Source organism: Canis lupus, chromosome 19 (assembly GCF_011100685.1).
Source record: "Canis lupus familiaris isolate Mischka breed German Shepherd chromosome 19, alternate assembly UU_Cfam_GSD_1.0, whole genome shotgun sequence".
Classification (NCBI taxonomy): domain Eukaryota; kingdom Metazoa; phylum Chordata; class Mammalia; order Carnivora; family Canidae; genus Canis; species Canis lupus.
The window spans coordinates 52,331,008-52,358,393 of NC_049240.1; the positions used below are offsets into that span (position 1 = coordinate 52,331,008).

At 52.2% G+C, this 27,386-nt stretch overlaps 3 protein-coding genes across 10 annotated transcripts in view; all 3 read left to right on the forward strand.

Moving 5' to 3' along the window:
* Positions 1-3,904, forward strand: part of KIF5C (kinesin family member 5C) — a 148,485-nt gene extending 144,581 nt beyond the window's left edge. The window contains exon 26 of the mRNA XM_038565165.1: positions 49-3,904. The gene's annotated coding sequence lies outside the window, so the exon portion shown is untranslated. The remainder of the gene's footprint in view (positions 1-48) is intronic.
* A 1,613-nt stretch (positions 3,905-5,517) lies between these two features.
* LOC119877269 (basic proline-rich protein-like) lies at positions 5,518-25,508 on the forward strand. The gene is made up of 6 exons (XM_038564536.1): positions 5,518-5,915; positions 6,008-7,245; positions 10,509-10,634; positions 10,761-10,992; positions 11,700-11,956; positions 25,255-25,508. Exons 1-6 carry the CDS (start codon positions 5,518-5,520, stop codon positions 25,506-25,508), a joined length of 2,505 nt encoding a protein of 834 aa, XP_038420464.1.
* Positions 10,456-27,386, forward strand: part of LYPD6B (LY6/PLAUR domain containing 6B) — a 165,790-nt gene continuing 148,859 nt past the window's right edge. For 5 of the 8 annotated variants that reach the window (XM_038565178.1, XM_038565176.1, XM_038565170.1 and 2 more), the window contains exon 1: positions 10,456-10,634. The gene's annotated coding sequence lies outside the window, so the exon portion shown is untranslated. Of the gene's footprint in view, positions 10,635-11,116; positions 11,184-24,385; positions 24,516-27,386 lie in introns of those variants that run through there. The other 3 variants (XM_038565182.1, XM_038565171.1, XM_038565174.1) reach the window with 3 other exon arrangements.

Consider the following 27,386-nt stretch of genomic DNA (forward strand, 5'->3'; position numbering starts at 1 on the left):
GAGTGAATTTCCACCGTGGGCTCTAACTCCTGTGTTCTCTCTCCACAGGTATGGCTCTCCACGTAGCATGTCAAGGACTACATTAATCACCAATTCCTTTATTTTTTTTCCCCTCCTACACAGTTTCCATTTTCTTTTACACTTGCTTACCCAGCCATCTGCAGTACACCAGTTTCAGATATTTGAGCTGTGTAGAATCTGTGTGTGTACAGACGTGTGCTTGGACTTTCTTCCTCCTGAGAAATCTGACGCGGACGATTACGGAAGGAACCCGCTTACTCCTGGGAGCCAGCACCAGGGACTCGGCCGTTGGGTGGTCTCTGGGCGGTCCCTGGAGCCTCCTTTCTGGGTGGTGTGCTGTCCCGGCCAACGCCCACCCTCGGGTGCCGCGGAGACGGGGGATCATGCTCTGCTGCAACTGTCTGGTTTCCTGTAAAAAAAAAAAAAAAAAAAAAAGCAAAAAACAACACATGTTACTTTATATTTTTTAGGGAACAAAAATGCTGCTATAAGGTTTCAAAATTTTCATTCTGAACACTTTTCCGGAAAAAAAAAAAAAAAAAAAAAACCAACCCCAAAGAAGCATTTCGAATACCCCGGTCACATCTTTGGATCTGTAAAATCCACCCTGTAGTAGGGCACCTGTTAATCTGACAGTAGCAATGTAGAGTTTGTCCGTTCGAACCCATCCACGTAGATGCAAAGAGTCATCAAGTTCGCCCGAGCTGCTTGCTCCTGAACCTCGGCGCCCCGCGCCCGCCAGCCCCGTGTGAACATCCGTCCGTCCTTCCGAAGTGTAGACCACCTGCCAAGCTGGATGAGTGGCCGGGGGCGGCCCCCTGCGCCCCCCTCCCTGGCCCCGCGCTTGCCCTGGGGGGCCTCCTGTAGGGCACCATCTGCAGCCTTGAGGGGTGCTGCGGTGAAGTCCAGGATCCCTCCAGCAGTTGGAAAAGGAAGCCCTGGGCCGGGGGAGGGAGGGAGGGACCCCGGTTTGTGCCTATGAGTAAGTTGTTTTAACCCTTCGTTGCTGAATGTTTGAGTTCTCTCTCTAGCATCAGATAGATTTCCTCGTCTTAGGCCGAATTAGAAGAAATCGGTATGGATGGATTTTTTTTTTTAATTTTTTTTTTTTTTAACATTTAACTACTGGTGTCTTCAACACACGAATTTAAAGCTGAGTCAACTCTTAACTTCCAGTTGCGGATTTTAAAAAGGATTGATTTCCAAGCAGTGGAGTCCTCGGGGAAGCTGACTCGGATTCAGTTAAGCTGGTCTCGTGCGCTGCTACCAGCCTCGACGCGGCGGAGGGTCAGTGGGCGACCGCCAGGCCCGTCCTGTCGCTGCGCCTGCCCAGGACCCGGGAGCTGGCGCCGTCCCTGCTGCTGTCACCACTGAACGAAACGTCAGCCGGGGACACCTCGAGCTTTCTCTTCACCGTGTGAGTTGTAGAGCGAGCGAGCCAGCGTGTGTGCGTGTGTGTGTGCACGTGCATGTGTAAAGCACTGAGGACTGCGAATCCCAAACTTCTCTTGCATAAGATTCCCCTAACACAGCGAGGCTGCTTTGACTTAATTTATTTGTTAAATGTTGCACTTTGTTTATATGTGTTTTGCTTTTTGAGAGGAGCAAGGAGGCGACAAATGCTACTGAAGTATTTATTTCACAAAGATGACGGTTTTCCGCATTCATTTACACCTTAAACATTCTTTTGATTTTTCTCATGTTGCCAGCACTTGCCCGATAGAGCTGCTCGGTGGCTACCTGCCGCCCTGTAGAAGGGTCCTGGTAGGGCAGGTTTTGCAAACTTTATCAGGTAATAACATATGCCATAGATTATAATCTTGCTGTTAATATTGGCTCTGACTTTAGAAGCTGCGACGTTGGTCTTGGGGAGGATCGCCAATTAATAGTTGTCACACCACTGTTGTCTGTTACGCAACTGTATTCATGTGGAGATTGAACCAAGGTCAATAATTCTTTGCTTGTTACTTGATTGTCTTAAATTCTTTCCAAAGTAACTTTCCCCTGGGCACCCCTGTTCTGTTTTTTTTTTTTTTTCCCCTGTTCTGTTTCTGAAGAACTGCCTGACCCTTTGGTGTGTCAAAAAGAGCTACGTGCTTCACTTGTGGCTCCTTGTTTCTTGATCTCCACAAGGGATTCCTAAAATTCACACTACTTTTATTCACAGAGAAAGTTGGCTTCGAGGTCTCTTAAAGATGATTTTGCTACTTGCTGATCAGCCAGTCAGTTCACCTAGCTGCAGTCTTTATAGGACCTCTAAGCTGACTTTCCTACACTGTGACTAAAAAGTGGGCAGATTATTGGGATGGATTACACAGCACATTCCAGGGGATCCCTAAATATTACTTTATGTGATAAACTGATATCACGACCATATCCTCTGTAGGCCATTTTTTAAAAAGCCACATTTATGCAATTTTCATTTTTTAAAAAATTATGACTCCTTTTCATTTGTACTCTGAATATAAAAACCACACTTCAGAATGGCTGAGCCTATGATCACGTATTTGGTTGTGTGCTCCTTTTAGCTAGGAAGAGAGAGAATGAGTGCGTGTGTTTTTCCTCTGTGAAGAATTTTGTATCATGCTACTTCTTGAAAGTTTACTTTTTTGATGCTGTAAGGGAATAGCCAGATGGTTTATACAGATAATCTCTACCTGCAGGATGGTGGATTGTTAAATTAGAGAAATACTGTTTGGGATATCAAGACTTATGGTTGGATTCAACTTAACCAATTGCATTTTTATAACGTAGTATATTCCTTCATTGACTGTATTATCAATTCATAAAGTGCTTTTAAAACCTAAAAAAGATTTATGGTTGGAGACTAAACTATATTAATGCCAAATGTGTTTTGGTCGATTACTAGAGCCTTCTGTACAAATGCATCACCTCTTCAAATGCTGTACAGTTTGCTTGTTTGAAGGGCAGGTAGTAGGGAGGTGAAGCGTGGGGTAACACTTAAAGGAAATAGTATCATGTGATTGCAAGAATTAGAATTCATAGAAATATTGGGATAAATGAAGAAATAAACATGTTTGTCTAGAATGTAGCACCTAGTGACTTTTTGATGCCCTGACTTGACATGAAGAAGTGCTATTTCTGTCCAAGGCCAGACCAAGCCATCACCAAGACTCATGGGGAATTATTGGTTCTCGTTTCCTAGAGGAATAACTAAAAACAAATAAAAGTCTTAACAGTCCCCCTCTTTGAAGCGTTTTTTTTTTTGTTTTGTTTTTTTTTTTTTTTTTTTTAGCAGGGCAGAAGACATTTAGAGTCTGGCTAGATGTCATGCTGGGGAAGTTTTTCACCAGAAGGGGGAGGATTTCACTTCATTGTCTCACCCTCAGCGAGCTAAAGGAAACATCATATAGTCTAATGTGGTTTCATTTAATACTAACAGTTTCGCCTTTCTAAAAGTATCAAATGAGGGCCAGGGAACTGCCCAAGGAAGCGCTGCTCCAGGAAGCTTGCTTACACATTTACATCTGGGTACCCGTTCTAAAGACTTCATCGTGTGCGGATGGAAGGGGACTGGGGCATCCTGTGGGGTTATACGTGTCTAGTTTGTAAAGTACGTAATGTGCACTGCAGATGTGTGTTCTCTGGGCTTGATGTATCTGTACAGTAGCTTTCATTAAAAATTTTGTGGACACACTTGTTTTGGTGATTTAAGGGGGAAGACGGGCATTTATACCAAGTAATGATGCTGTAATATATAGTACGTGTAACAGAAGGTCTGGAAGTAACCCTCCCCTGGCCCGTGGAAAAGTTTGGTTCTCCTCTAGGTTCTACAATGAAGATGTATGGATACTCTGGCGGCCTGCATGTTGTATAATTTGAAAAATACTAAGAGTGGAAAATAAAATGGAGTTAAACTTTGTCTCGTCTGGTTTTTCCTGAGTCATCCTAGGGCATTCTCATTTAAGGCCTCAAGGCCAGCGTTAGGATGAACCATTATTTTATTTATTTATTTATTTGTTTGTTTGTTTATTTCTCAAAAGAAGAGTTCATTTTAGTGGACAGCCGCTCAGACTTGAAGCAGGAGTAAAGTCAACCTTGACCTTTTTGCCCTCTACTTTGCCCGAATATCTATTTTTATTGTTTTTTTTTTTTTTTTTTTTTATTGAGGAACCAAGAGAACCTGACTTGTTCCTTCAGCGCTGAAAATGCTAGCAACTGATACAGGAAAGTGTCTTTTTTTTTTTTTTTAAGATTTTATTTATTTATTCATGAGAGACACAAAGGGAGAGAGAGGCAGAGACCCAGGCAGAGGGAGAAGCAGGCTCCATGCAGGAGCCCGACGCGGGACTCAATCCCGGGACTCCAGGATCAGCCCTGGGCCAAAGGGAGGCACTAAACCACTGAGCCACCCAGGGATCCCCAGGAAAGTGTCTTAAACTCGTTTTTTTTTTTTAAGGTAAGATAGAGTTAAAGGTCAGTAGACTAGTGTAGTAGCCGAATTTCTTCGTGACACTCTTCAGCTAATGCACCAGCCCTGCGTATGTTGAAAGATCATCTTTTGGGAAGGGTTGGCACGTTTGTGCTTCTGTTTAAGTCCTGGGTTATTAGGGGATGCCTGGGTGGCTCATGGGTTTAGCACCTGCCTTCAGCCCAGGGCGCGATCCTGGAGTCCCGGGATAGAGTCCCACGTCGGGCTCCTGCATGGAGCCTGCTTCTCCCTCTGCCTGTCTCTCTCTCTCATGAATGAATAAATAAAAAAATTTTTAAAGTCCCGGGTTATTAGTGTTAATGTACAGGTGTGAAGGCCAAGAGAGGCTGTCACGGTGTGGAGCCTCCGGCGAGGAAAGACAGGCAGGTGCAGGATGACTTCCCTGCCCGGGGGAGCCTTCTGGGCCTGGGCCGCAGGTGCGGTGTGTGTAAAATCTTTTTCTCCTTCGTGCTTCGCTGAATGTTGCAGGAGAGCCAGGCGGTAAACTGCTTTAATCAATTAAAAATGGAAAGGATGGGGGCCAATAAACGCTCTGTAAGTGGATTGAGGGCGCAGCAAATGATGTGCTTTTATGAGGTCTTCTCCATCCTCCTCGAAGTCCTTATTCTCCAAGGAGCTCGGAAGAGGCAGTTTCCCGTTCGAGGTGCCTTGGGTACAACTTTAAATGCGGGTGGAACTGAGGCCGAAGCAGGTGCGCTCGCGGGGAGGACCCGGCTGCAGAGCGGATTTCAGGATCAAGGGGAAGAGCCGGGCTCCTGGGGGGGCTCCCGCTCGGCTGTGCCCTGGCCGTGGGCCTCGGGGTGCTGCCTGGGAGGACGTCGGCGGGGTTGCAGGTGCATCGTGGGACTGGCCGGCGCGGGTGAGCCGGCGGTGGGGTGCGGGCTCCCCTGCGAGGCCCCGGCCGTGGGCCTCCCTCCTCCCGGGGGGTTGGCGGCCCGAGCACCCCGAGCACCGTGCAGGGACTCCCGGCTGGGCCCCGGGGCCGGGCTGCAGAGGGGCCTGGGGGCGAGCGGCTCTGCACGGAACCCCAGCAGGCGGCGCAGATGCCCCCGGGGCCCGGACGCAGCGCCCTTCTCGGGGTGCAGGGACCCCAGCTGCCCGCACCCCCCGACCCCAGCTGCCCGCACCCCCGACCCCTGCTGTCCGCACCCCCCGACCCCAGGTGCCCGCACCCCCTCGACCCCAGCTGCCCACACCCCCCGACCCCAGCGGCCCGCAACCCCCCGACCCCAGGTGCCCGCACCCCCCGACCCCAGCTGCCCGCACCTCCCCGACCCCTGCTGTCCGCATCCCCCGACCCTAGGTGCCCGCACCCCCCGACCCCAGCAGCCCGCACCGCCTCGACCCCAGCTGCCCGCACCCCCCGACCCCAGGTGCCCGCACCCCCCGACCCCAGCTGCCCGCACCCCCGACCCCTGCTGTCCGCACCCCCCGACCCCAGGTGCCCGCACCCCCCGACCCCAGCTGCCCGCACCCCCTCGACCCCAGCTGCCCGCACCCCCGACCCTAGCTGTCCGCACCCCCCGACCCCAGGTGCCCGCACCCCCCGACCCCAGCAGCCCGCACCCCCCGACCCCAGCTGTCCGCACCCCCCCGACCCCAGGTGCCCGCACCCCCCGACCCCAGCTGCCCGCACCGCCTCGACCCCAGCTGCCCGCACCCCCCGACCCCAGGTGCCCGCACCCCCTCGACCCCAGCTGCCCGCACCCCCTCGACCCCAGCTGCCCGCACCCCCGACCCCAGCTGCCCGCACCCCCTGACCCCAGCTGCCCGCACCCCCGACCCCTGCTGTCCGCACCCCCCGACCCCAGGTGCCCGCACCCCCCGACCCCAGCAGCCCGCACCCCCTGACCCCAGCTGTCCGCACCCCCCGACCCCAGCTGCCCGCACCCCCCGACCCCAGCTGCCCGCACCCCCGACCCCTGCTGTCCGCACCCCCCGACCCCAGGTGCCCGCACCCCCCGACCCCAGCAGCCCGCACCCCCCGACCCCAGCTGCCCGCACCCCCCGACCCCAGCAGCCCGCACCCCCTGACCCCAGCTGTCCGCACCCCCCGACCCCAGCTGCCCGCACCCCCCGACCCCTGCTGTCCGCACCCCCCGACCCCAGCTGCCCGCACCCCCCGACCCCAGCAGCCCGCACCCCCCGACCCCAGCTGTCCGCACCCCCCGACCCCAGCTGCCCGCACCCCCTGACCCCAGCTGCCCGCACCCCCGACCCCTGCTGTCCGCACCCCCCGACCCCAGGTGCCCGCACCCCCCGACCCCAGCAGCCCGCACCCCCCGACCCCAGCTGTCCGCACCCCCCGACCCCAGGTGCCCGCACCCCCCGACCCCAGCTGCCCGCACCCCCCGACCCCAGGTGCCCGCACCCCCTCGACCCCAGCTGCCCGCACCCCCGACCCCAGCTGCCCGCACCCCCCGACCCCAGCTGCCCGCACCCCCGACCCCGGCTGTCCGCATCCCGCCGACCCCTGCTGCCTGCACCCCCGACCCCAGCTGCCCGCACCCCCCGACCCCAGCTGCCCGCACCCCCGACCCCTGCTGTCCGCATCCCGCCGACCCCTGCTGCCCGCACCCCAGCCCCGAGCCCGGCCTCTGCTGCCCTGCAGCGCCCCTTCCGTGACACGCATGCAGAGGGGAAGCCCCCCCTCCCCCCGGGCTCCGGCTCCGCAAGGGCGCTGCGGGGTCGTGGGGGGCTGACGCCCCTGCGGAGGGAGGCTTCTGGGCCGGCCCCCCACTGCCTGCTCTTCGGGGCGGCTGGAGGGTCAGGTGACAGGTGGTGCGCAGGCTCCTCCGAACCTGCCACCTCGGGGTGGGGGCGGCTGCCTTGGGCCTAGGGCGCGACCCGGGGTCCCCGCGGGGAGCCCGCTTCCTCCTCTGCGGTGTCTCTGCCTGTCTCGTGAATAAATAAATAAAATTCAAAAAAAAAAAAAGAAGAAAAAGGAAAGTGCCACCTAAATAATGGATGTTATGTGAAAAGGCTAAAATCAACGGAGTAAATCTGAGAAATTTGAGCCATCCCATTGGCTTTATCCAGGATTCCTGAAGCCGAACGAGCGGGGGGGTGGGGGTGGGGTGGGGTGGGGGGGGGCGGGAGGGGGGGAGGCTGGGGTGGGGGAGTGGGGGGTGGGAGGGAGCAGCCCCCCGGGGTGCAAGGCCTCGGGCAGGAGGGATGCGGCTAGGCCAGGCCACCCTCCCGTGGGGGCGGGGGGGGGGTGGTGGTGGTGGTGGATGGAGGAGGGGAGGGTGGAGAGAGGTGGGGGGGGTGGATGGAGGGGGGATGGATGGAGGGTGGAGGGAGGGGGGTGGATGGAGGGGGGTGGGGGGGGAGGCCTGGGCCCTTGGTTAAGAAATCACAGCCCAGGCACCTGGGGGCTCAGCGGTTGAGCGTCTGCCTTGGGCTCAGGGTGTGACCCCAGGGTCCTGGGATCGATTCCTGCATGGGGCTCCCCGCAGGGAGTCTGCTTCCCTCTGCCTGGGTCTTGGCCTCTCTCTGGGTGTCTCTATGAATAAATAAATAAAATCTTAAAAAAAAAAAAAAAGAAATCATACCCCCCTGAAATCAGAGCTCAGAAGAGACCTAACTAAGCACCAGCACTGTGCCAGGCGTAAAGAAGCAGCCCACTGAAGGTTGTCCTGTATTCCTCCCAGCTCCTGTGGCCACGAGATATTGTCTTCGTTTTATAGATGAGTAAACCGGGGCTCGGAGAGATTAATGTCCTTTGTTAAGTGGTGGCTGGATTTGAACCCAAACAGTCTGATAACAAAGCCAGTGAACTTAGAATTCCGGGTAACTTAATAAAGTGATGATCAGATTTGCCTTCCTGAACTCATGGCCGTTTCCGACCTTAGTATTGCTGGCCCCTTCCCTGCATCCCCCCATATTTAGTTATGATTAACTGAGCAGCTACTATGTACCAGGAACTATCCTAGGGCCTTTACATCTATTGTTTCATTGAAAAATGTGCTCAGGAAACGATGTACAGTGTTAATGCACGGACTGAGCCCTACGCAAAGGTAGGAAAAGAGGGTAAAGACTATCCCGAGGCTCAGAGACTCTTTTTTTTTTTTTTTTTGGTTTTCCTTTGGATGATTTCTCTTCCACTATATGATCACAGAACAAGAGATAGAGAAAAAACTGAAGATTTCTTAGTTCAAATATCACTTTCCTAGGGACTGGTAGAGAAGAGTAACACGCATGGTCATTTGCAGGCGTTAATTTATTCTAGATCCTTCAAAAAGCCTGTCAATGGTTTTGTCCTATTTCCAGCGTGTCTTCAGACATTAGCTGGCTCTCGGCGCCACCCGTCTGAGCCCCATGAAAGATAGCGAAAGAACCATTTATTGAGCAGGTGCTTAGTGCGTGGCGCTGTGCTCAAGCATCTCCTATGCATTATTTCACTTAACCTCACGATGGTACCAGGCCTTCATGTTTCAGGTAAACCCTTTCAGGCAAAGAAACTCCAGCAGAGATCTTGCCTGATTTCATGCTCGCAGGTGTCCCAAGTGGGGGAAATGCACAGTTAGACAATTAGGGGAAGTGCCCAGGGCTACAGCAAGCCCTGGGAGGGCTGGGGTGGGGTGGGGGGTTGGGAGAGAGAGAGAGAGAATGAATGAATGTCAGGGCAGAACTTGTGCCTTCCTGATGAAGATTCCCAGGCCCGTTTGGGTGGCATCACTTACCAGACTGGCTCAGCCAAGATCACACGCAGAGTGGGAGGATCCTAAATCACAGGGGATCACATGCTCCGCCGACTGAAACCGGCCACACACAAGAAGGGCCCGGCCCACTTTGTGTAGATGAGAATTGGAGGGGCCCCCGAGCCCAGCCCGTGTGCTGGTTCCATGGCTGTCCCGATGGCAGGACCCTTCACAGCCCCACCCTGGGACCCAGCCTCCCCGCCTACCACGTAGGGGATACGGCTGGAGGAGGGCACACCTAGGCGGGGCGTTCTCTGTGACTTTTTGCCAGGTTGGCCTTGCCCAGTGTGAAGCCACCAACCAGGCCACACCACATCTGAGACGCCCATCTGTGCAGGGCTTGCTGATAAGGCAGGATGGGGTGGGGGTCCAGGCCCTAAATGAGCCTATTGGGGCAGGGCTGGAGCCGGCCACTTGGCCATGACCTCACCTTAGCAGACAGCCTCTGATTGTGGCCTTTGAGGCTTAATAGACCATCGTGGAAGTGGACTGACATAGTTCTCAGTACGAATGTTCTCCACGCAATTTTACAGTTATACGGTGTTTCCTGTAGCGCGCTTATAATGGATTTCTTTAATGAATCTTGAAATTAATGTATGAGTAGCAGCATCACACATCATTGTGCGTGTGTGTATACGGGCGTGTTAAAGCATTCATTTGTTCGATGGAAAGAACATACCACACTTTGTACGTAGCCTATTTTGATACATCTTTTTTTAATGGATTTTATTTTATTTATTTTACATAATAACCTCTATACCTGAACACAGGGCTCAAACTCACAAACCTGAGATAAAGGCTCGCATGTTCTACTGACTGAGCCAACCAGGTGCGCCGCAACCCTTTTGTTTTGTTTTCACATTTTTTTCCCCCAACCATCAAGGCCTCAGTACGTGTGGGTGGCTCATACGACACTAGCCCTCAGAGAGGCCTGGAAAGACGGACTAGAGATCTCAGCAGGGGGCCAAATCCAATCCCCATTTCCGTGGAAGGTCTTTTTTTTAAAAAATATTTTATTTATTGATTCATGAGAGACAGAGAGAGAGAGAGAGAGAGAGGCAGAGACCCAGGCAGAGGGAGAAGGGTCCCTGCGGGGGCCCGATGCAGGACTGGACCCCGGGACCCCGGGTCACGCCCTGGGCTGCAGGCGGCGCTAAGCCGCTGGGCCCCGGGCTGCCCTTCCGTGGGGGTCCTATTCCCGCCTCGGGGCCCAGCAGCACCTCGGACGCCCCAGGCTCGGCTCTGCTACCCGCGGCGGGATCCGGGATCCGGGATCCGGGATCCGGGATCCGGGACCCGGGCGGGTCTTACCCACTGGGCTGTGTGCACAGGTGCCAGCTGGCGGGACAGCCTTGTATTCGGGGTACCCCTGCCCGTGACGTCGTGGGCAGGCAGCGGTTTGCCGGACGGCTTAGGGGATGCCCGGGGGTGCGGCGTCCCCCCAGCCAGCTGCGCAGGTGCGGGCGGCCCCGGGCCTGCAGGGACTCAGGCTCGAGCGCGGGCCCGGGCGTCAGGGGGTGCGGGCTCGGCGGGCTCGGCGGGGGCTCCTCCGCTCGCATCCGGAGCGGCTCGTTTTACCGAAGGGTTGGGGTCGTCGGAGGCGCGGGGGCGCGGCGGGGGCGTGGGGAGGGGCCGCTCCCCCGGGGCCGGGCGGCCGCACCTGCGCGCGCGGCCCAAGCGCTGTCACCGGGCTCCGCGCCGCCTCTCGGGCTGCACCCCTCCCCCAGGGGGCTGTCCTCCCCGCGGTCCGCCGCCGGTCGCTGGCTGGGCCGACGGCAGCTCGCCCGCCCCCCTGCGACCCGGGAGGACCCCCAGGTGCCCAGGGGCCCCACCTGTCCCGGCCGGTCGGTGCGCGCCCCAGGTGCTCGGCGGGGAGGAGCCGCCCCCGTGGGCCCCGCCCCGCGCGGCCGCAGCTCGGACCCAGGCGGGGAGCGGGAGCCGGAGCCTGGCGGGAGCCGGAGCGGGAGCCGGGGCCGGGCGGGGGCGCCCACAGGCCGGCGGCGCAGGTGAGCGGGGTCCGCGGGCGCAACACCTGGGCACGTCTGCACCGGGCGGGGCTCCTGCGTGGCCAGGGCGCCGCCGAGCACGGCTGGCGTGGGGCTGGCGGGGCGGGGGCGCTGCGGAGAGCGCGGGGCGGCGGGGGAGGGGGTCCGGGCGGGGGGGGCTGCGGGGGTCCGAGCGGGACTGTGTGTGTGTGTGTGTGTGTGTCCGGGTAGGGGGGTGTCGGGGCGGCGGGACTGCAGGGGGGGCTCTGGGCGTGGGGGGGGGTGTCCGGGCGGGGCTGCGAGGGTCCGGGAGGCGGGAGCGGAGGGCAGCTCCCTGTGCGCCCGCGGCTCTGCACTGGGTCGAAGCCGGGTCCTCCCGGCTCCGCCCCCCGGACTCCGCACCCCTCCTGGCCACGCCCCTACCGGCCCCGCCCACCCGCCTCCAGGCCCCGCCCCCTCCCGGCCCCGCCCCCGGACTCCTCACCCTCCTGGCCCCGCCCCCTCCAGGCCCCGCCCCTCCAGGCCCCGCCCCTCCAGGCCCCGCCCCCCCCCACTGCTGCTGCGGAGGCCACGGGCGCAGGCGGCGGGGCCCGGGGCTGGGGGCGGGGTCGCTCGGAGGCTGGAGGGCGGCGGCCTGTGCCCCGGGGCGCGGGGCGGGCTTGGGGGCGCCTCCACCCGCCAGAGCCAGCGGCCCGAGGGGGAGCGGGGAAAGCCCTCGAGCGCCGCCCAAATTCTAGTTCCCAGCCGCGTGGCCTTGCGCAGCGTGACCTCGCGGATGCTCAGTTTCCCCGAAGGCAAAATGGGCATTTTTTTAAAAAAAAGATTTTATTTACTTATTCATGAGACACAGAGAGAAGCTGAGACCCAGGCAGAGGGAGAAGCAGGCTCCCTGCAGGGAGCCCGACGCGGGACTCGATCCCGTGACCCGGGGTCACTCCCTGGGCTGGAGGCGGCGCTAAACCCCTGAGCCCCCGCGGGCTGCCCCAAAATGGGCATTTTGATCGTTAAAATAGCTTTAAGTTACCTGATGTCCCTAAAGCACACGGCCCAGAGCTGGGGAAGGTCCTGTGCACTTTCCCTGCGTGGTGACACAGCCCTGGTCTCCTCCCAGGGTCTCCGCGCCTCCCAACAGGAGGGGGATCCTCAGAGGCTCAGATGACGCTCCTTGGGGGGAAGCCCGGGGGTGGGGGTTCAGGGCTGCTATTTGTTTTTTTTTTTTTTTTTTAAGATTTTATTTATTTATTTTATTTATTTCACGAGAGACACAGAGAGAGAGGCAGAGACAGGCAGAGGGAGCAGCAGGCCCCACGCAAGGAGCCGGACAGGGGATCCGATCCCGTGACCCCGGGTCACTCCTCGGGCCAAGGCAGGTGCTCCACCCCGGAGCCCCCGGGCGTCCCTGGCATTTGTTTTTAAATCACTGACTGGTTCACTGCTAGGCTGCGTGCAGGCTGCTTTAGCTCCTGCTGCCATCCTAGGGGCAGACGATTGACAGGTGCCAGGACACAGGCCCCGCACCCAGGGGTGTCACCGGCCGGCTGGCATCATTCTCCACTGTGTTTGTCAGAGTTCTTTTGAGTTGGGTATTGGTCCCTTGAGAATCACCTGAATGCAGTATTAGATTTTTTTTTAATTTTTTTAAAAAATTTTTTTATGATAGTCACACACACACACAGAGAGAGAGAGAGAGGCAGAGACACAGGCAGAGGGAGAAGCAGGCTCCATGCACCGGGACCCCGACGTGGGACTCGATCCCAGGTCTCCAGGATCGCTCCCTGGGCCAAAGGCAGGCGCTAAACCCCTGCGCCACCCAGGGATCCCTGAATGCAGTATTAGAAATGCGGTCGCTGAAATGAAAAAGGCTGACGGTTGTGGCCTCAGGTATAGCTGCATCCAGGAGCTCATAGAATGAGGTCGTGAGGCTCATTCTCGCTCATACGTATTTTGGGGCTTCTCACCTGCTGTGTTGACTGATTTTTAGTGTGGAGGGTAAATAGTACCGGGACCCTCAAGGTTGTCTGCTCCTTCAGAGAGGGCAGGGGTGGGGGCTCGCTCCTCTTCCAGCGGTATCATCCTCATAGCGTATCTTACCGATGTAATAGACCAAAGAGGGGCCAAGCCACCTCAGGATATAGGGAGTGGGTGTCCCCAGGAGGAGTGACTACCCAGGAGCCACCAGGGCCCAGGGGATTAGTTCAGCTCAAGTTCAGGTGATGGAGACTGGGGAGGGCCGCTTCCCCCTGAGAAGTGTGTTCTCAGCAGATAAAAATAGGACCCGTCCCCTGCACCCTCTCTGCCCTTGCTCACTGCCACCTAAACCAAGTCCACAGGACGGTGTAGACAACCTGGGCCCCCGTTCAAGGCTGTCAGTCATCCGGTCTTTATACTATTTCCCATGTAGTGTAAGGATCTTAACAGCTGTGTGTTTCCAATCCTTCTATCTTTCATGTTTATTGTTACTATCATCTCCCTTTTACATATGTTGTAAATAAAACATTGCTGTTATTTTTCTTTAGACCAGGGGTTAGCAGTTTTTTTCTCTAAAAGCCCAGAAAGTAAATATTTTTGGCTTTGAGGCCATATTTGGTCTCTGCTATAGAATTTTTCTTTCTTTCCTTTATAAACAACACTTAAAGAATATAAAAAATTACTCTTAGCTTATAGGTCATATTAAAGGAGACTATGGGCTGGATTTGGTTTGTAAATCATACTTTGCCGACTCCTGCTTTAAATATTCAGTTATCTTTTATAGCAATTAAAAATAAGAAGAAAGATGAATTGCTTTTGACTTTCATTTATTCCATTTCCAGCACTTTTCATGTCTTTGTGTAGATCCAGCTTTTTGACATTATATTACTTCTGCCTGAAAAGCTTCATTTAGCATTTCTCATAGTGTAGGTGTCCTGGCCATGAATTCTCTTAGTTTTTGTTTGTCTATGCCAGTCCTTTTTCTCCTTTATTTTTGAAAGATATTTTTACTGGGTATGGAATTTTGAGTGACAGTTTATTTTTTCTTTAAGCACCTTAAAGATATTGCTTCATTGGCTTCTAACATTGCATGCTACTGACAAGATGTCTTCTATAATCCTTATCTTTGTTCTTTTATACTTAATGTTTTGTTTTTATGCCACTGCATTCAATATTCTTTTTGTCTTTGGTTTAAGCTGTCTTCACGTGCACATGTATGCACATTCTTGGTACTCATCCTGCTTGATTGTTCTTGAGCTTCTTGGACCTGTGGTTTGGTGCCTGTCATTAATTTTAGAAAATTCTCAACAGTTATTTCATAAAATATTTCTTTTGCTCTGTTCTCTTTTCTCCTTCTAAAACTTGATTACACCTAGATTGGAAATTTTAATTTGTTCCACAGCTGTTGAACACTCTTAATTTTTGTTTCATTCTTCCGTTTGTTTCTTCTTGTTTTAGTGTGGATAGTCCTGTTGACCTGTTCTCAAGGTCACTGACTCTTTCCTCCACTGTGTCAAATCTGCTAAGGAATGTTGAAAGCAGTCTGCATTTCTGTTACTCTGTTCAGCTTTTCACGTTTTTCCATTTTATTCTCTCTTAAAGTTCCTATCTTTCTGTTAAAATTTGACGGTTAATCTTTCATGTTGCCCACTCTTTCTTTTAGGATATTTTACAGTTAAAGTTATTTAAAATTTAGTGTCTGATACCTTCAACATCTGTGTTATATCTGAGTTTGGTTCAATTCATTGCCACCATGTGGCAGGGATGTCTTTTTCTTGACTTTTCTTAAAAAAAATTTTTATTATTTTTTCATGAGAGACACAGAGAGAGAGGCAGAAGCATAAGCAGAGGGAGAAGCAGGCTTCCTGTGGGGAGCCCGATGTGGGAGGTGATCCCAGGACCCCAGGATCATGACCTGAGCTGAAGGCAGATGCTTAACCACTGAGCCACCCAGGTGCCCCTTTTCTTGCTTCTTGTATGCTCTCTATGTTTTGTTGAGAACTGGACACCCTGTGTAGGACATGGGAGTCTAAAATAAATAGTTCTTATGTCTGGAAATGGGAGTGCCTTTCTATTTCTGCTAGACCATGAGTGTGGGGGCTTGATCACTCTAATCAGGATTTGAACTGAATTAGAGGTTTCTTGTTGGTATGGTTCTTCTCCGTGCACCACCCACTTCTAGTTCCTCTTGTTATACTTTGAGTTTAGAGTTGGGGCTGGTGTGCTAGAGAATTTTGTCTAATGTCTATCTCAGTGTCAGTCTTAGGTCTTCCTTTAGCCTCACAGTGGTCTGGCTCCATGCTCTTCCACCCTTCCAGCTGTATTCTGTTGTTATTTGCTACTTGATGCCTGTTAGCCAGTGTCCAGGTGCATCTGCCTCAGGTAAATACGTGCTTGTCTCCCCTCTTCCTATAGGTGTCTGGTTCTCCTTAGTTTTAGGGCTAGTTTGTTTCCCTGTGACCTCAACTTTCAGTGGATTCAAGAAAGTTCTGGACTTGCCATTTATCTTGTTTTTTATTTGTTGTGAGCATGGGAGTGAGGCTCTTCATGTAAATCCTGAGGCTGTTTCCCTTTCCTCTGTGCTTTATAAAATGCCATTTATACATTTTGTACCTATAAATCAGTGGTTTTCAACTCTGGCCTAAAGAACATTAAACAAAATACAAATTTGGGGCCCCAGTGTTTTAATTGATATATTTGGGGATCCAAGCATGGGTATCTTTTAAATGCTCCACAGGTAATTCTGATGTCTATCTAGGCTGAGAACCCTGGTCTAAGTCTCCCTAACAGTTTTCCCCATCACAGAGATGCTATTCCAGCATAAACCATCAAATAAAATTTGAGGCTGTATACATTCACCCTTGTGACTCCATGGGGTTATTTTCTCCAAATTGTGCCTTCAGGAATAGTTGATTGCCTCTGATCCAGACTGATAGTGTCATAGAATGGGGAGAAAACAGAGTTCATCTCATTTAACTTTCTACTAAAATGAATATCCTCCATGTCAATCTATGGCTTTGGCGCTGCTTGAAGTCTCTCAGGGGCTGCAAACTCTCTGCCGTTCAAAACGATAAACCTCAGCGTGAGATAGTTTTATTTGTTAGAGATGTTTTCCTTCTATTGAATTGAAATGACTCCTTCTATAATATCTCAAATAATTTGTCTGATTTGCAGCCTCGCAGAGTGTTTTGACAAGTATCTGTGTGCATGACGCAGGACGTGTTCACACGTGCATACACGCGTGCACGTATACACGCTCATACTCACGACAGGCATTTTATGAAACAAAATTTACTGTAAGTCTTGTACCTCTGAATTGATTTTACGACCCACCAACGGGTTGTCTTTTTGCAGTGTGGAAGATGCTTCTCCAGCCCATCTTTCACTAGACAAGCTCTCATTGCAAAGGTTTCAGCACAGCTGTCCTGGTACCTCAGCTTGGCCTGGTGTCATGCTGCTTCCTTTGGCCATGTTTCAGCTTCCCCACTGCTCTGGCCAGTGTCACACACTAGTTGGGCTGCACTGTGTGGCATGTTCTGCAAATCAGTGGCTGCGTGCAGAGACCGGGGCTTCAGGTGGGCAGATCTGTGCAGAGCAGAGGAAGGGCGCCTTGTCTTTTGGTAGACACTGTATCCAGCTGTGTGGCCCAACCTCAGTGGGATGGAAACTGCAGCCATCTCTTGAGGAACACTGTTGAGGGCTTTGTGATTGTTATGTGTCCTCCCACTTTTGCCCTATTGATAATGCATTATCCTAATTAGCTATGTGTGTATGTTTATTTTCTGAAAGACGCTGAATGCCGTAGACGTCAAGAAGAAATTAAAAAAAATTTTTTTAAAGATTTTATTTATTCATGAGAGACACAGAGAGTGAGAAAGGCAGAGACCCAGGCAGAGGGAGAAGCAGGCTCCATGCAGGGAGCCTGACGTGGGACTCGATCCCGGGACCCCGGGGTCATGCCCTGGGCTGGAGACAGGCGCTAAACTGCTGAGCCACCCAGAGATCCCCAAGAAGAATATTTCCTTCTTTCTGTCCATGGTGGTCAGCACAACGAAATTAATTTGTTGCAGTAGCTCTAGAAAGCTGTATTCCCAGTCAAGAAACGCTGGCCTTTTAGCACTATTGCTCTGCTGACAGTCGTGCTATCAACTTATCTACTCACGAGCACAGGGCTTGACAGCCATGTGTTTGCTTTGGGAAGTAGATAAGCTGGGCGGGTTAGATGAACTTGTCCCCTTAGACAAGTGCCCATGCGTAAGACGCCGTGTCAGGTGCCAGCGAGATGCCTCGTGTTTTACAGCCTGCGGCCTGACCAGGGACACGTGACCTGCAAGGTGGGTGTCCGTGGGTATGCGGTGGGTAGGTGCTCCTGGAGGCCGCAGGGGAAAGGAAGGCCGCACGGGGGGCAGGAAAGACTTGATTTGGGCCTTGGAGGTAAGCATCAGACACATGGAGCGGAAGGTGTTGGGGGGGCATTTGGAGGGAGGAGCGCGCTATTTTAGTAGCCTCCCACGCCCTGCAAAATCCCTGCTGCCTCTGGGAGTGACTTGGATCCGTGGGGCTTGGGAGAACTGTAGGTGGGATGTAGAGGAGGATCTAACTTACGTGATTTCTATAGCGAGGTTGGCCATGCACAGGCGGTAATAGGCGCAGCCCCCAGCCCCATCCCACGCCTCCGCCTCCGGGGCTCTGCCTCTGACCGGGAGGTCGTGTGTGTTCTGGAAGCTCCCTCTCATCCTAGTGAGGCTCAGCTTTCCGGAGGCGAGTTCAGGGCTGGCAGCGTTAGCTTTAGCAACACTGGGGTCTTGCTCTAAAACCCCACGGAAGTCTCCAAGCCGCGATCCATAGCCACTGACCCAACTTTTCCTACTTTCTCTTCTCTGAGGTCTCGTGAGCAGACCTAGTATTAAGAAATGAACTTTCTCGGGGGGCGCCCGGGGGGCTCAGTGGTGGAGCCCCTGCCTTGGGCTCAGGGGGTGACCCCGGGGTCCCGGGATCGAGTCCTGCACCGGGCTCCCCGCAGGGAGCCTGCTTCTCCCTCTGCCTGGGTCTCGGCCTCTTTCTGTGTCTCTCATGAATAAATAAATAAAATCTTTAAAAAAGAAACGTGCATTCTCAAAGCGTGCTGCATCTACCACTCTCGGAGACCGACTCCATCCTGAGGCCCTTCTGAGTGTCCTTCTTCATACGAAACAGTGACACCATCAAATACTGCATAAAGGTCAGCGGCTGCCTCGCTGGTGTCGCACTGGGGACGTTCGGGGAGCGTGTTCTGTGGTGAAGAACAGGGATGGAAGAATGTTATGGAGAAGACACGGCGGGGAGGGGGGGGTGTTCCGTGTCCTGGGGGGAGGCAGCTCCTCTGATCGCAGCCAGAGGACAGCAGTGAGGCCTGGGGCCCCACCGCCCGGCCTGCACGGGAGGGATCCGGATTGCGGAGAGGCGGGCTCCGCTCTTGCAGTCCCGGGGGCAGAGGCGGCCTCTCTGCTGGGAGGAACCGCGACCTGAAACAGGTGCCATCGAGATGACTCGCTACAGTTCCCTTTTTGCCTCGGCAGCCAGGAAGCGCAGAGCTAAGTGTAAACACACTCAACCACGTGAGGACTTTATTTCAAGTCCTAAGTAAAAAGATTTCCCATCTGAAATTAGACGATTTCACCTTTTTCGAAAGAGTATCTTTTCGTTTTTTTTTTTTTTTTTTACTACCAGGGTGATACATGTTCATTGTAGAAAATGTGGAAAAGGACAGATTGCCCCCACCAATCAGCTGTTTTCCCGCCACACAGATAGTCACGTTGAACCATTCTCGTTTCTTCTGAGCATGTTTGTCTATATATGTGCGTATCTATATATGTTTACAAAAATGAAATGATCCCTTTCAACTGTATTAAAACTCTTTTTTTAAAGCTTGACCTTTAAAATCATTTTCCATGTCATCATATATTCCTGTACAACATTATTTTTATTTTTTATGCATTTTTAATTTTTAAAAAAATTTATTCACGAGAGACAGAGAGAGAGAGAGGCAGAGACCCAGGCAGAGGGAGAAGCAGGATCCACGCAGGGAGCCCGATGCAGGACTCAATCCCCGGGGTCATGCTCTGAGCTGAAGGCAGATGCTCAACCGCTGAGCCCCCCAGCCGTCCCCACAACATTATTTTTAATGGCCAACGTATTTCCTCATGAGGCTGTACCTTGCACGTTTAGCTTGAACTCAGTTTTTTACTATTATAGACAACTCTTGTCGTGTGCATTCTTGTAGCTAAATCTCTGTGCAGATCCGCAATGATTTCCTTAGAATAGAAATTCTAGAAGTGACACAATTAAATACCTAAAATAATGAAATAATATTTTTAAGGCTCTAGCTTTATATTCCCGTCTTGCCTCCAGAAAACATAAACTAATCTATTTTATCACCTAAACTCTTGAGAGTGCCTCTTCCCCCAGCCACCTCCAGGACTGGGATCATGATTTGTTAAAATCTGTATTAGGCAGCAGCATGACTGGCTTTGGGCCAGGTGTGGAGGATTTATGAGGACCCCATGAAGCAATTATGGATCTGGACAAAATGAACAGAGGCAGCCTTTAAAAAAAAAAGATTTTATTCATTTGAGAGAGAGAGAGAGCGAGCGCGTGAGTCCGGGGAGGGGCAGGAGCAGAGAGTGCAGCAGGTGCCCGCCCAGCAGGGAGCCGGTGCCGCAGGACTCGATCCCGGGCCCCCGGGGTCATGACCTGAGCCAGAGCAGCCGCTTGACCAACTGAGCCACCAGGCCCCCCGGAAACAGCCTCCTTGTCGCTCTGGTGATCTGTCAAAAGCATGAAACAATGTGAGAAGCGTTTGCTCTTGACAAAGTGCTGACCTTCGGGCCGAGCAGCAGGCCGAGTGGCGTTCCTGCCTGGGGGGCCTCGCGGCGGCCGCAGCCCCAGCTCGGCCGGGGAGGCCGGGGTCGGGCTCGCTCAGCGGGCAGGGGGCCCGCTCTTCCCCCGCAGGGCATTTCCAATATTCTCATCTTATATGCTACGTTGCAGTTCATCCTTATAACTTAAGTGGTGATGTTAGTAATTATTCACAGAGGATACGTTCTTAGAATTTGGGATCACATTTGATACCTGTTTTCAAAACTGTCTTTCAGGACGTTTTACCAGTGAGCATCTTCACCAGCAGTGTATGCAGGGATCTCACCATTAAAATATTTGAATTGAGAGAAACACCCATTCCATAAAATTATATACTTTTAAGGTATGCAATTCAGCGGTTTTAGTACGTTCACTAAGTTGTGAATTATCATCATTATCTAATTCCGAAATGTTTTCACAATTTCACAAAGAAGTCTTATACTCATTAGCAATCATTCCCCATTGCCTCCTTCTCTCAACCCCCAGTAGCCATTAATTTACTTTCTATTATTATGGATTTGTCTATTCTGGACATTTCCTATGCATGGAATCATTCAGTATGTGACCTTTTGTGTTTAGCTTCTTTTATTTCACATAATGTTTTCAAGATTGTAAGGTTAATAATGTTTTCAAGGTTATAGCATAAATCAGTCCTTCATTCTTTTTTATGGCTGAAAAATATTCTATAGTACGGATATACCACTTTCTGTTTATTCATCTTGATGGAGATTCGGGAAGTTTCCAATTTTGGGACTATTGTAAGTAATGATTCTATGCACATTCATGTACCAGTTTTTTTGTGGACACGTGTCTTCCGGGTCTCTTAGGTTTATACACCTAGGCGTAGAATTGCTGGATCATATGCTTATCCTGTTTAACTTTTTGAGGAACTACCAAACTGTTTCTAAAGCTGCTGTACCATTTTACATTCTTACCAGCAATGTGGTGAGGATCCCAGTTTCTCCCCGTCCTCACCAAAACTTTTATTGTCTGTCCTTATGCTTATGGCCATCTTAGTGGGTATGAAATGGTATCTCTTTGCGGTTCCAGTTTGCATTTTCCTAATAACCTATGATGTTGAGACTCTTTCATATGCTTATTGGCCATTTGTAGATCTTTGGAGAAATGTCTTCTCAGACCCTTTGCCAGTTTTTAATCAGGATGTTTGTCTTTTTATTGTAGAATTGTAAGAATTAGTTATATATTCTGGGTACTAGACTCTTATCAGATATATGATTTGCAGATATATTCTCTCGTTCTGTAGGTTGTCTTTTCATTCCCTTGATAGTATCCTTTGGAATACAGAAGTTTTAATCTTGATAACATTCTATTGGCTTTTTTCTTTTTTTCACTTGTGCTTTTGGTGTCATATCTAAGAAACCATGGTCTCATCCAAAATTACAAAGGTTTACACCTCTATTTTCTTCTAAGAGTTCTATAGTTTTAGCTCTTCCATTTAGATATTTGGTCTGTTTTGAGTTAAGTTTTATATATGGTGTGAGTTAGGGATCCAAATGTATTCTTTTGTGTGTAATTATCCAGTTGTCCCAGCACCATGTACCAAAAAAGAGTATTCTTTCCCCCATTGATTGTCATAGCCTGTCAAAAATCAGTTTGACCATAAATATATAATTTACTTCTGTGCTCTCAATTCTATTCTGTTGATCTGTAGTCCTATCCTTATGCCCGTATCACACAGTCTTGATTATTGTCGCTTTGTAGCAGTGTTGTTATTGGGAAATGTAAGTTTTCCAACTTTGTTCTTGTTCAGGATTGTTTTGCCTATCCTGGGTCTCTTATATTTTCATAAGAATTTTAAGATTAGTTTGTTAATTTCTGTAAAAAGCCACTGGGATTTGATAGGGATCGCATTAAGTCTACAGATCAGTTTGAGGATTATTGCCATTTTAACAATGTTAAGTTTTTTGGTAATGAACACGGGTTATTTCCCAGTTGTTTAGGTCTTCTCTAATTTCTTTTAGTGATGTTTGGTGACTTTCAGTGTTTAAGTCTTGTACTTCCTTTGTTAAATTCATTACTGAGCATTTGCATTTAATTTTTTCTGGTGCGGTGTAAATGAAATTGTCTTAACTTCATTTTTAGACTATTTGTTGGTAGTGCATAAAAATGCAGTTGTCTTATGTTTTGATCACGTATCTTGAAACCTTGCTGAACTTGGTGACTAGATCTATAGTGTTTTAGGGAATTAACTAGGATTTTCTATAGAGAAGATAATGTCATCTGCAAAGAGAGATAGTTTTACTTCTTTCCAATATGGATGCTTTTATTTCTTTTTCTTGCCTACTTGCCGTGGCTAGAAGCAACAATACGATGTTGAATAGAAGTCACGAGAGCAGACATCCTGGTCTTGTTCCTATGTCAGTTCCCATTTAACAAAGTGGCCAATATTGTTTATGCTAGTTTTTTTTTAAAGATTTTATTATTTTATTTATTCATGAGAGACACACTGAGAGAGGCAGGGACAACACAGGCAGAGGGAGAAGCAGGCTTCATGCAGGGGGCCCCACGTGGGACTCGATCCCAGGACCCTGGGGACACACCCTGAGCAGAAGGCAGATGCTCAACCACTAGGCCCCCCAGGCGTCCCTGTGCTAGTTTTTGATGCCTGTTTTTATACTATAAGAATCTGAATGAAGGAGCTGGAGTTGCTGGTTGTTTTCTCCTAGGGAAGGAACAAACAAAAATTCCCTTTTTTTCTGTGCATCTGAAGGCTTGGCCTGGTAGTTAATAGGGGAAAAAAATGTATTTTAATTGAAGAATCTATTTATGTAACATCTAGGTGCCAAGGAGTTTGATTAATGCTTCCTAGGATATAAGCGATCATTACTTAAAAATAAAACTTAATTTTTCCCTGCTAGTTTTTCCATCCTACCTTTCCATATGTTTGGCTGCCCATTATGTGCTTCGGGTACCTGTGCTGGGATCAGAAAGATGAGTTAAACACACACCTTATCTTCAGGGTGCTCATGGGGAAATCTTGGGGGAGACAGATAGGAAACAGGAAGTTTAATATTCCGGCAAGTGGTTCCCATCCAGGGTAATCTGTCAGAAGGAAACAGGTAAGAGGTGTGGGCTTCCCCCTGGGGGTTTCTGGGTTTCAATTTGCTGATGGAGCTTTCACTTTTTACTCCATAGAATCAAGGAATTTTAGAACTGGAGGCCTGGAAATCCTTTCATCCAACTCCATCTTTTTCACTAGGAGTCACCTCTTATCTTGTTCAACAGTTACTCTTTTCTCTTATCAGCAGCTCTTCTTTTTCTGAAATGTTCTCTCTCTCTCTCTCTCTCTCTTTCACACACACACACACACACACACACACACACACACACCATTTTCTGGGGAGACAATCCATGTCTAGCCTGCTTCTTGGCTCCATTTGTTGCATCCGGTAATACAACGCCAGCCTCGGTGCTCATCTTCAGTAGGATTCATCTAGGATTCCTGCTTCCTCTTGACTGTGAAGACCACCCGGCATTGTCCTTTTGGCGGGCACTTCTGACGTGGAAATGATAAGGATGGGGACATTGTACAGCTCCACAGCTGGGTTACCCAGAAAGCTTGCCGGAGGCCTCCTGTGCTGTTTCATTGTAGTTTGAATTTTCTTTGTAAAGAGCGCATTCCAGTTTAATCTCGTCAATAAGGAAGATTCACTAGGATGCATATAAAGTCCCACCTGCATGCTTGCTGCAAAGTCATCTTTCCAGAAAAGAATGAAAGTGTCATTAACAAAAGCAATGAAAAACAAACAAAAAAACAAAAAAACCCCAAAAGCAATGAAATAGGCGTACACCTTAACAAAGTTTAGTTTTTATTTTATAAGTTAAGTCAGCATTGTATGGTACGTAGGCTTCCATTTTTATTTTGCTATTTAAAAAGAGACCTTTTATTCCAGTTTTATTATTTATTATTACAATTAAAATAACATCAGGTTACTTTTTATCATTCCAGTGGTAAAACGAATGCAAACCTTATGGTCTCAGGCTACAGAAGAAAATGAATTGTCCCCACAAACCTTTCAAGTTTAATTAACTTTTAAACAAATACGAAGTTCTCGTCGCCTTTTTTTCTTTTTTATTGCAATGCATTTTTTCCTTTAGATTATGTGAGGGGGTGAGATAAGGATGCAGGGCTGCTTTCTGGTTCGTACTGTTTACTGCATATGATACAGCAGCCAATTCAATCAGAAGGGAAATAGGAAAATAACTACTCTATTTGTGCCTCGTAAGCGGTTTGCACAGTCCCCTCCAGTCTCTACGATTAAATGTTGGCTTCTCTCCTCGCAGGCTTCTAAAATGAAATTAGAAAGTGGAGGAAGCAGCGTTTTAAGACCAGAGACAAATACTGTGTGGGGACAAACCGGGCAAATCGGAGAATCGCAGCACTTGATTTGGTGCTGAGAGATTGCAACGGAAAACCAAAGGAGATGGGAGCAGATCCGGAGCAGCTCGTAGGCCATGGAACAGGGGGTCAGTGGGGTGGGGAGGGGAGGGCCGGGTGGATTGGTGTTTACAGCGGCAGAGCCTTCCCTGCACAGTAAGATGCACCGTCGTGAAGTCACTCGACCTGGGTCTCAGCCCTACGGTGGCCCTGGACTTGCTGGTGGGGGGCAGGGAGGCTGGCATGTAGAGGGCCCTTTCCAGAAAGAGGGGTGGCTCTGTTGGGGGAAAGAGTGTTTGGGCTGGCAGCCAGGACCTGAGTCCTGCTCTTGGTCCTGCTGCCTTCAGACAATGTGGCCTCGGATGGGGTCCCCTCACCCCTCTGGAGCAGGCGCAGGGGGTGGCTCTGGCCTCCACCTTTGTTGTCCAACCCAAGTTCCCCAGCCTCCTCTGAGCCATCTTGGAGGCTGTGCCCATGCCAACAGTTGGGGTCCCTGGCCCCTGCCTCCCAAAGGGAGCAGCCTCAGTTTCCCCTCTCCTATTTATGCTTCTACAAGCGATCGTCTGAACCAAGTAGTCACTAGATGTCTGAAAACTCCTCGGGGGCCTGATCTCGAAGATCCTGTGGCTCTTGCGTCCCGGGCGTCTGTAACACCGACCTCCTGGGTGCTTGTGCAGGGCTCGAGGAACACCCATCACCCTGGTGTCTCCCACCTTTCTCGGGCGACACCAGGAGCAGGGACAGTGGCGCTGCGGTGGGGGACGGGGCTGGGCGTGGGGTGCCGGCCTTGGACCCCAGGGGCCGACTGCTGCCCTCCTGTCCCTGTAGCTTCCCCGAGACTCCAAGACCCGGCCCGGCTGGTGCAGGTGGCCTCCGCCCAGGCCCCGCCAGCTGCCTGCGGGTGGCAGGTGCTGTTGGGCTGCACAGCCTGGACCGGACCCGCGGCTGCGAGAGGCGGCCTGGCCTGGGCGCTGGTGGGTCTGGGCTCCGGGGCCTTGGCCCCGCGCCACGTCCTCGCCTGGCCGGGCATCTGCTCCTTCCACCCGGGGACCTACCTGCGTGCCCATCGGCCTCCTCTATGACCTGAGCCCGGGCGCCCCTCGCGGCCACTGAGCATCGGGCCCGGAGGCTTGGTCACGGTTTCCAGCGGCCACGGGGGCGGGTGCCCGGGGAACCCTGCTCCTAGGGGGACGTGTGGCGGGAGCGGAGGATGCAATGGGGGTTTGTCGGGAGCCAGGGCTTGCTGTGTCGGAGGGGACTCGGCCCATGACCGCACCCACGGGTGCCTCACGTCCCTGCCCCTCACGGGCTTTGTAACGGGCCCCCTGCGCTGGCCCCGCGCTTGTCGCCAGGCTGCCCCTGGGAGCTGGCGGTGCTGGTGGCGGTGCTCCGGGCTTCGCGGGGGAGCTCCTGCAGGTGGGCGGGGGCCCAGGGTGAGCAGCCGGCCGGGCACCCAGGATGAGCACAGCCGGGCACCCGGGGTGAGCAGCTGGGTGCCTAGGGTGAGCAGCCGGACAGGCAGGAGGCAGGTGCTGCGGGCGAGCCCAGGACCTGCGGCCTGCAGGATGACCCCGAGGGCGCGCAAAGGAGCGCAGGCCTGTCTGGGCGGCGGGTGCAGGGGTGCTGGGGAGCTTGGGGCCGCACAGAGGCCGGTGAGGGACGGAGCAGAGCCTGGCGGGATGAGCTGGGCCCAGGCTGGGAGGGAGCCGGGCTGGTTTCCCGACTGCTCGTCAGTGTGGATTCCACCGGCACGATCAGGCAGCTCGGGGTAGGAGGGTGCGAGGCCGGTGGCCGGCGGTGAGCTAGGCCCGGGGCGGGTGGCTGGGGCCAGCCCTGCCTTTGCCACCTTCGGGCTGCAGGTAGGGGACTTCACTGTGCCTCTCTTGCCTCGGCTTTCAAACAGGGATAAAAATCCTCCCTGCCTTACAGGGTTCTTGTGAGGAATGAATAAGTGGACTCACTCAAGGGCTTACACAAATGGGTGCAGAGTAAGCACCTATTAAAATTTATTGTTTGGGGGGTGGGGGCACAGTGTGTTTCTCACGAGCGGCCTCTTTAGACTGTGTATCACTTGGCTCTGGCTGTAAAAATGCCGTGTAAAAAATACCCAGGACACAGGGGCTTAGAACAGCAGTTATTTGCTGAGGCTTCTGCAGTCGTGCGCCCTCCCCTCCCGCGCCCCCCCCCCCCCCGCCCCCGGGGCTGGGCCCAACCTGGCTCCACTGAGCAGCTGTGCTTCAGGCTCCCACCCAGATGAGGTGGGATCCACGCTGAGGACAGCAGCTATGTGGGGCAGCTCTTCCCCGGGCGTCTGTGGAGCAGGAAGGGGTAAGAAGAAGCCTGCAGGGGCGTCCTACTGCCTGGATTCCTTCCAGCCGAAGCCATTCACAGGCCAGGCCCCAAATCAAGGGACAGGGGATTATTTTGATCCCCATCAGTGGGAGGAGCCACAGAGTCCCCTTGGTGCAGGGCGATCAACACAGAGAGGGTCGCAGCTTGGGGCCAGCGGTGTGAGGGACCATAGGCTGCTCTGGTGCCTCCTGCAGCTGCAGCTTCCAAGAGGGAGCCCCTGCGGGGCAGAGTCCGTGCCCACTGTGGGCGAACCTGAACCCCGGGGGCTGCAGTGACCCGCTGTCCCAGCGCCCTCCCCAGGCCTTGTGAATGCTTGCTCTTGCTCGAGCCTTTGGAGGAGACCACACGTTTTAGGGGAAAATGTGTTGATGTGGGTTTGACTTTAGACTCTGCAGGATGAAATGGGCTTGGACATATTCTCCCGTAATACCTCAGAAAGGGTGAAGACGGGCAGAGGAAGGCTCTGCAGCCTCTCAGCCCCCCGGTGATTCGCTCGGACGTGTTCATAGCAGACGTCAACAGCTACCATACGACTTCGCTGTTTAAGCTCGAGAATGAACCGTGTGTTTGTTTCTATGTGTTTTTAGATCTGTCTCTCCCTGTCTCTG